Source organism: Aristolochia californica, unplaced genomic scaffold (genome assembly GCF_029961685.1).
Source record: "Aristolochia californica isolate CCGP_79_NKW_82.1479 unplaced genomic scaffold, dmAriCali1.0.hap1 SCAF_8, whole genome shotgun sequence".
Lineage (NCBI taxonomy): Eukaryota > Viridiplantae > Streptophyta > Magnoliopsida > Piperales > Aristolochiaceae > Aristolochia > Aristolochia californica.
In genome coordinates, this window is record NW_027182279.1 from 1498741 (window position 1) to 1507870 (window position 9130).

At 39.0% G+C, this 9130-nt stretch overlaps 1 protein-coding gene across 2 annotated transcripts; it reads left to right on the plus strand.

Moving 5' to 3' along the window:
- Positions 1 to 4: 4 nt before the first annotated feature.
- Positions 5 to 7642, plus strand: LOC137939294 (uncharacterized). Of its 2 annotated transcripts, XM_068784563.1 has the most exons (6): positions 5 to 160; positions 4167 to 4281; positions 4519 to 4618; positions 4880 to 4966; positions 7100 to 7256; positions 7354 to 7642. In XM_068784563.1, the coding sequence occupies exons 1-5, from the start codon at positions 100 to 102 to the stop codon at positions 7232 to 7234; spliced, it is 498 nt and encodes a 165-aa protein (XP_068640664.1). In that variant the 5' UTR covers positions 5 to 99; the 3' UTR covers positions 7235 to 7256; positions 7354 to 7642. The 2 variants fall into 2 exon arrangements, with proteins under 2 accessions (XP_068640664.1, XP_068640663.1); XM_068784562.1 differs by having other exon boundaries at positions 7100 to 7642.
- Positions 7643 to 9130: the final 1488 nt, after the last annotated feature.

Sequence of the window (9130 nt, forward strand, 5' to 3'; positions counted from 1 at the left end):
CAAACGCCAGAAGAAGAGCAACAAGAAAATCGGCTGAACCCGCTAGATTCGCATTTCCTCCCTCTGCCTTTCTTCCATTCTCTCGCAAGTCGCCGAACGATGGCAGCACTTTCTCAATCTCTCGTTTTCAGTAGAGATCTGAAAATTTCAGCATTTTCTGGTAATTTTGGGCCATAATTTTAGCTGCTTTGTACGTTTCGAATTGTTGTAGGATTTTATTTTATTTTTTGAAATTTGTGTGCATTGATATTTGAATTCTTTTGTTCTCGTTCTTGTATCTGTGACCAGTTTTCTGGTGTTTCTTAGTTCTGCAGCTCAAATATGCAGTGACGATGGTCGTATGAGTTTTTTTTGTTGTTTAGGATTAAATGTTGTGTGCTTATGAAGAAGATAGTCTTGTGTGATTGGGGAGAGCTTTTATATTTTTATTTTTTCTTTTTTTGATTATTTTGGATTTCCTGAATTTGTAGAGGTTATCTCTCAGTTAACTATTTCTTATACGATGAATCAACTGTATTTCATTGTCATATGAACAAAGAAGAGACAATGCTTCCGGTCGGTCTTACTAACCTGCGCTACTGAATCTCTTATTCCTAGCCAGGTTTAATTAGTTTCTCCAGAGGTTCCATCATTCGTCATTTTTCTGGCGCTCTCTCTGTCTCTCTCTAGTTTAAATCCGTTTGAGTGAATTCTTCACACTGATATCTAGGACGAGTCTTGCATTTAGTTGAGAAAGAACTCACTATATTATCTATAAATTCGATGCAGAATCCGCTATATTGGAGTAATGATGGTCTACGTATCCTGGGAAAACTCTTGCACCGGCATGGATTTTGTTGAGATGTAGCGTCACATGCAAGACAAATATGCAAACTTTGATATCACTGAACAAATTAAGATAGTAATTACCATCAGATTTATTTAGATGCTCCACCAAGAAGGTACCAGATCCACAAAATCGTTAGCCTTGGGCTTAATTTTTTTTAATAGTGCTCATTTTATTAAAATAACTAGAAGACACAAATATAAAGCAACGGCAGAGAGAGGGGTGGGGGAGTGGTGGGCTACCCCATGTATAAGGAAAAACTACAGAAAAACTCTATGCCCAACAACAAGCTGTTGACTGTGAGCTCCCTCCTTGGCAAGAGTATCCATATGGGAGGTGGCAGATCTGAGTGTGTGATCCTTAGTTATTTGGAGGGACTGAGCAATACCCAAAGCTTCCTCAAAAATGCTTGGGGAGTTTTCAAGGTGGGTCAGCTAACTTTCTCATCCCATCAATAACTAACTTTGCTTCATCTTCAACAATGAGGGGGCAGGTGACGCTGCTTGAGTCTTAACCCCTGAAGCATCACATGAACTTCAACTTCCAGAGAATCCATATGTCCAATGGGGCTTGAGAAGGCCAACAAAATCTCTTCATTATGATTTATTATCACTCACTATCTCTGGGTTACTGAAGGAGCTATTATCGAAGATGAGTTTTGGGGACACTGAGATAGATGACCCCCAACTAACAACCTTGGCAGGCTTGCAGGAGGAGAGTTCTGCAACGTCTTCTCCAATTCTTCCTAACCGGTGCACCGGTAATCTCAGCAAGATCATGGAAAAGTTGGAACAGGTAAATGATTGATTGAATGGTTGTCTTGATATCCTGCTGACTTATGCTTTTGAGAGAAGGTTATGTCATTTGGAGCAGCTAGTGTTATTTGTCAGAGTTTTACCTACCTGAGGAAAGGCAGTTGCCATAAGTTGCTCAATAAGATAAGGAGTTGGGCAGGCATATCTGAATTTCATAATTGGAGAGGAATGCTGCCTAGACTTGTTAACCAAGGGTAGTTCAGTAAGATATGATCAATGCTCTCAGAATTTGCAGAGAGAGGGAGGTTGGACTCCTCGCTTGTCCATCACAGAAAAAATAGAACCTGAGAGGGAGCTATCAGCTTCCAAGCTGCACTGGCTGCATTCTGCACCATCACCTAGGCCATTTAAGAGGGTATAACAGGAACCAAAGGTGAACTGGCCGGATCTTGTATGCTTCCAGACAATCTTATCTTACCCTTTTTGAATTATTAAGAGTCCAGCATTGAGAAAAGCTGCGCTATTGAATCCACCTTAGGGTCATTTATTTCTCACCATAAGGTTCCAACTCCATTTCCCTCCAACCTCAGACCATTCGTCATTGACTACCATGTGTGGATCTTGAGCTAAAGGGAGTATGCAAGGGAAAATACCTCCAAGGAACCCTCCCCAATCCTTTATCCTGCCAAAATTTCACCCTAGAGCCACTTGTAACATTGCTGAATTTCTTGACTGAAAGTAGGCTGCAACTTGCTAATGTCCTTCCAAAGAGTGTCCTCTCATTTCTGAAAATTGGAAGCCAGGCACTAGCCGTGGGTTTAATATTACTAGAAGCTAGAGATCTTTTAATAGAACCTAACTGGATGTTAAAGGACTGAGAAGTGACTTTAGTTTATCTGACCTCTCCTTACTAATGTATAAAGCATTGAAGCCCTGTTCCTAGGGGTGGCACAAAGCCAAGCCGGCTCGCAAACCATTTGAGCTCAGCTCAGTTTAGTTTTTACTTGAGCTTGGCTTGAGCTTAAACTTGTATAACAAGCCAAACTTGAGATTTTTCAAGCTCGACTTATTAGCTCGTGAGCCAACTCGTTAGTATAGATTTTTTTACAAAAATACTCTTTACTCTAATTGTTCTTGTTAATTCCCTCTTTAGTTGATTGATAGTTACTCTTATTTACCTCAAACTTCAAAGACGATCGATTGTTCAGCCCTTTCCCAACATCTAATGTTGTTGTTTGTCAATGGAATAAGTACTATTGATGGAGGTGTTTGCTCTTTCTTTTAGGTCTATTAAGCTGATTATTATACATGAGTATGCTCCATTGCAAAGTCTTGGGCTCCTCTGTGATACCTTGCAATTCAATGGTACCAAGGTCATCACAATATTCTCTTTAATTTTTTTTTTTTTTTGAAGTTTTAAATGTAGGTTGGAACTCAAACCGGCTCGAGCTAGGCCTCAAACTCGGTTAAAATTTTTGGGCTCGAACTCGGTTCCAATTTTAGATTCGAGGCTGAGCTTGAGTTCGAAGTATTCAGATCAAGCCAAACTTGAACATATGCAGGTTTGAACTTGGCTCAACTCGATGCCACCCTTACCTGTTCCTATTTAAACTTGCAACATAGAAGGGAGTACCATTACCTCTTTACAGGTTTTTAGTTCTTTGAAAAAACAAGAAAAAAATTGATGTTTGAAATGATTAATTATATGACGTGTACCCTGTAGAAGCACGGAAGTTTTTAACTTTTTATGCAACCCAAAGCTTGAATATGGAAAATTTACTTGAGATGATGTGGAGCTGTTGATCAGTAATTAGACCTATCCTTGTTCAAGTTAAATGTTTATAGAAGGATGGAAATTCTCATACTTATTTTACTTTTACTCTTCCTTTTTCTTTGTAGAACATCCATTATGCTTTGACTAAAAGCAGAATAAAGTTTAGTTTCAAGGACCCAATGTCCACCTTATTTTGTTCTTCACAACCTATTTAACTCTTCTCCAAACTCTTTTTGCTTATAATGATAGAAAGTATATATACATATTTTTGAATGTTAAATCCCATACCTTGGTGAGACCAATACCTCAACATCTCCTAATGGCCATTGAGCTAAATGCCTCACTTATGACAAAAGAAACAATTGAGCATTGGTCCACTGTTTTTGTCTTGGTCCTTTTTTATCAGCTTTAGAAGTTCTCAGAGAGTATTTTACCACCCATATTTTGCTGTGGATAATGTCTATGTTTTCTAGAATGGGATCAATAGATGAAGATGCTTTTTTTGTTGAATCATTTGTTCAATGCTCTTGTCAGCTGAACTTAAGCTGAACTTACTTGGTCACCTTGGTCACCTTTGTACTTTTATTTTTGTTACTAAAGTGCCATAAATTGAGCCCTTATGTGGTTCTAGTTCCTCATTGGTTGTTACAAATCTTTCAAGAGGTGATAGCAATGACAGATTTTGTGAATATGTAACTAAGGTTATATGCTAATTATTTGTATTCCACTAAAACACAAATTTCTAGTTACTATGAATTAGCTGTATGAGTAAATGTATTATGCTCTCTAATCCTTTTGATTTCTTTGGAAGGTTCTTCATTAAAGCCATCAGAGCATTGTCTTGTGAAGTTCAGGCCCATTGACCTGTCTCTCAGTCCAATTAGCCAAAGGAGCACCCCAAAAAGGAAGTTCACCATATGTGCTAGGTATATATGCCTTTGTCTTTCTAAATTAGTGTGTAATCCCGTTTGCATGGAAGCGTTTATATTCTTAGTCTAGACTTATTTAATGTCACATTATTCGTATAGGGGGAGAAAATGGGTATGTATGACCTTCTTTTGTCTAGGTCTCTGCAGCTAATGTTAATGTTGGCTTCTGATGTCATATTGGAATACTATGTTGAACATTATTGGTGATGCAAACCCTGTTCTTGTAATTCATAGTGCGGATGGTGGAAGACCAAACAGCGGAAGCATCTTTGTTGGGGGATTTGTTTTGGGAGGAATAATTGTAGGAACTCTTGGTTGTGTATATGCACCTCAGGTAACAGTTTTACTTGTTTGATTCATCTCATTAAGGTGTGCTGCAAAGTGATTTTCCAATTTTTTATGTTTATGTTAGTTTACATAATTTAACTCGTGGATTGGAAATGAGGAATGAGATATTTAAAGACTGTTAATGTATGCAAAAATGATTTAATAACTGATTCAGTATTTTAACAGCTATATGCATATATTCAAATCTCTTGATAAAGTGCATTTAGATTTTTTATTTACTAACAAACTATTTTTCTTGCTGATACAGATCAGCAAGGCCCTTGCTGGGGCTGACAGGAAAGATTTGATGAGGAAGCTTCCAAAGTTCATTTATGATGAAGAAAAAGCTCTCGAGGTATGCTTCTGCTGTTAGCTGTTGAGTTTGTCTATTCAAGGATTGACCTTGTGATGGCTGATGCTGTGTTTTAGTCTGTGTTTGTTTGCTGCATTATTTCTTCACTACTCTTTGCCTAAGCTTTTGAGAGACTTACTTTTTATCTCATTCTAACTTTGCATTGCTTGTGTTGCACGCAAATGTTCAGTTAGACTGAAACCTTAGTGTTAAATTTGGGTCAAAGGCTTTATCCTAAAATGACTAGCCAACTTAGGATACCTTTTTCCCAACTAATAAACTCAAGTTCCTTGTACTCACTAATCCATGTGGGACTATTCCTTAACACTTAGGAAGGAATATAAAGGACAAAAGATGTCTAAAGGATTGTATTGATAAAGTCCCACAGTGAAAAATGAGAAGAAAAATTAATGGGTTATAAGGTTGAGCAATTGGCCTCCTAAGTGGTAATAATTTTGGTATGGAGCCGGGCTCAACCTAAAAATCCAACTTGGTATCAGAGCACGTTGTATGTGTGGGTTAAGGCCTAGTTTGTGCTCCTTAGGTTATTTATGTGTGATGGGCTCCATAAGGTAGGAGTCTTTGTTGTGAGCTCTATAAAGTAGGAGTCTGTGTGCCCCATTAGTCTTGGGCTTGTTATGTGCGAGCTTGGACGTGAGAGGGAGTGTTGAGTGGGAAAAAGTTCCACAATGAAAAATGTGAAGAACAGTTATTAGGCTATAAGGTTGAGCAACAGACCTCTAAGTGGCTAGTTATTTTGGGATAAAACTAAGCTCAACTAAAAAATCCAACAAATATTTTTATTTATATTACTTATCAAAATGTTCTCACTTATTTTTGTCTGACTTCTAGGAACTCCCATGTTTGATATTGTTGAGCGAGCCCCTTATCAAGTTTGAAACCATGATCTCCTGGATAAATGGACTTATAAGACTACAGTTTGAAAATCCAGAACATGGGTTAGTTCCTGTAACAACAAACAGTTTTTTTTTTTGTGACCAAGCCCTTCTACACTTAATTGACATTAACTAGTTAGTGTTGATGGTTGGGTAGCTTATATGGGCAAACCGTCCCAACCTGCCCTGCTTAAGTGGGGACCAGGACACCAGTTCACCCTACATGGCAGGAACTGAGTTAAGTAAAAAGCCCTGCCCCGGTTTTGGGTGGGGATGGGTTTCACTGACTGTGCTCCACAGTGGTGGATGGTGAGGAAAAACAAGGGGGAGGCCCTCCTCCTTGCTGGAGAGGGAGAAGAGAGAGCTTCCCCTCCATCCCTCTCCACTGGAATGTGGAGATGGAGGTGAGGGAGCTCCCTTTCCTTTCATCGCATGTCTTTGTATGAGGAGAGTGCTCTCTGCTTGTTCAGAGATGTGCAGGGAGAGGGAGGGATCCCACTATCCCGTCCCTTCCTTCCCTATGCACTCGCCGAGAGGGAGGGGAGGGAGATTGCTTCCCATCTGCAGAAGCAAAGAGGTTCAGAGGGAGCGAGAGGGGCTTCCTCTCCTCCTCTATTCAACCTTGCAGAGAGGTGTAGATGACAGAGGCTCCCACTCCCTTTGCATATCTGGGTGGGTCCGTGACAGGGCTGGATGCATATAGCTGGTACTGTAGCAGGGAAGAGGTTGTTATTTTCAACTCTGTTTCAGGGTAGCGCAGGGCAGGAATGGGATAGCAAGGTCAGGTTCCACTCAGCTACCATATCTAAATCTAGTTTCTTTTTCCTTTTTTTAAAAAAAATACTCAAGGCTGCACTCTTATTAGTTTGTTGGAACTAAAAAGCCAACATAGATGTCCGGCAGACCCAAGATTTAGCTACATGAGACGTAAACTGCTTGTGACTTGATGATGCCTACAAGTTAGGGGTTGGGTGTGGCTAATAAATAAAAATGCAGTTATGGAAAGTAGCCAACATGTTTGGTTCAAGTCCCATGGCAACTCTTTCTCTTTTCCTTATCAACACGGTCTTATCGGTGCTAATATGATCAACCACTCTACTAAAGAATGAGTTTACCGTAAATCAAGACGAATGATGACTCAGAGAAGGTTGTTTGAACTGCCTATCTTTGTTCTTGCATCTGATATATATCTTTTCTTTGTACTTCCATACCCTGATTGTCCTTGATAATTTTGCCACAGAGAACAAGAAAAGTACTGACGGAGAAAATCGCCCAGCTAAACTCTGCCATTGATGATGTTTCTTCACAGCTTCGTGCAGATGATGCTCCCAATGGAGCAGCAGTGGCCTCAGATGAAATCGAAGCTGTTATATAGAACCCCTTGGCTATTTCTCATGGTATTCCTTTTCATGCAATGAATGCATTTTAGAATCCTGAGATAATAATCAATGGTTTATTGCTAAAATCTTTTCCTATGCTTTTCACACTCTGCAGAATTTTGTATTTTCAGTATAATAGTGTCAACATATTCTAGCGCATGCTCAATGTTTCTGCACTCTATCGAATGTCCTCAAGGGTTTTCGCTGTGTGAAGTTGGATCCAAGGCCCATCTTCTAACACTCTCCCTCGCGGGGGTGAGAGAACATCATAAACGTCTAACTTATTGCAAATGGTGTATGAGATCTTCTCGTTTCCAACAACTTGGTTTTTATATATAGCACTCGTATTTGTTTAGACTGACTGGTATATGTGATCTAAAAATAATATTTTGGCTGGCCACAAATCTATTGTATTTTTAAATCTGCACGAGTTTTGAAAAACTCAAATAGAGAGGGTTTGTTAGCACACACTGAAAGTGAAAGTGAATTTATTTCATTAAGCAAAATGTGTTAGTGTGTGTTTTTATGGGTGGGTGAAAGTGAATTATTTAGGTGTTTTACTTTCACTCGTTCTACCCTGTGATTTCACTTTGACTCTTGTTCTCTCTCATTTTGTTATCTCTCGCTCTGTTTTTCTTCCCTTTTTCCTGGTCCCTGATCCCAAGAGCTAAAGTCCATACCGGAAATCCTTTCCTTGTCCTACTTACCTTAACAATGTACTCTCTTCCACACGAAACATAGCCATCCCTCCTCTCTCTTTCTCCACCCAAGGACCTTGTCTTCTCCTCCTCATTCTCTTAGTGGAATCTTCCTTTCTTTGTAGGGATTAGTCTCTCTCTCTCGCTCTCTGGATAGACCCCCGGCACAAAACACTTGAGATGGGAGTTTCCCTCCCTTGTCCTAATCTGTGATGTAGGACATTTCAACTTATGATGTCAGATTAACTCAATATAAGCCTCACAAAACTTAAATATCTCAACCTTATAGCATTATCATATGAACTCTTATATTCTATTCTTTTATACATCAAAGTCAGATACTAACCATATGATTCTAATGATATTATTGAGACACGTAGGCATTGAGTGTAAACCATACCGATTAGAAATATTTATAGCCCACAAAAACCCCTCCAACCAGATAGTTGACCAAACTCCATAATTATGGACAGGACAGGACCCATCAACCCCAGATGGTTGGAATTGATTGGCACTTTATCACATGGCCTTCAAGTAGGAGTAGACAAGATACATGATGTCAGTATGTGCATAATTGAAGAAAAAGGTCCATGGCAATGGAACCCTGGTGAGATGAATTATTGTTGTCCCCCCTTATAATATCCTGACATCTCACTTTGAAGCTTTGTCACTGCTTGCATCATGGCCTTTGTTCTATAATGTTTGAGAGGGGCCACACACTATTCAATTCGGTTGGGTTGGTTGGAATTATTTGTTGTGGAAAAGGATGATTTTGTTTGGAAGTTGTAGCTGCCTTGTTCTTCATTTTCATGCACATTTATTATAGCCAATGTATATTCTTTCTTATTCATGCAAGATAACACAAGTAGAATATAATTTCTCATCTCTTCCCACTACATTGGAGGCTAGAGTGGGTGGTTGAGTCCCTCCCAAGTTTCAAAAAGATATTTCAATCTCAAATAATTTAGAGAAGCATCAAAAGCATATCTTAAATGGGGCTACACATTATGTGTTGTGGCTTGAACATGGTCACACCTGTCTAGTTGTGACCTCTTGTTGAGTTTTTATAATGAAAGGTCACTATTACAAAAAAAAAAAAAAAGACAACACTTGCACCCTCTCAATTATCTTCTCTCCACATTAATAATCATGCATTTATTTTGAACACTTAAGAATTGATAGAGTATCTTTATT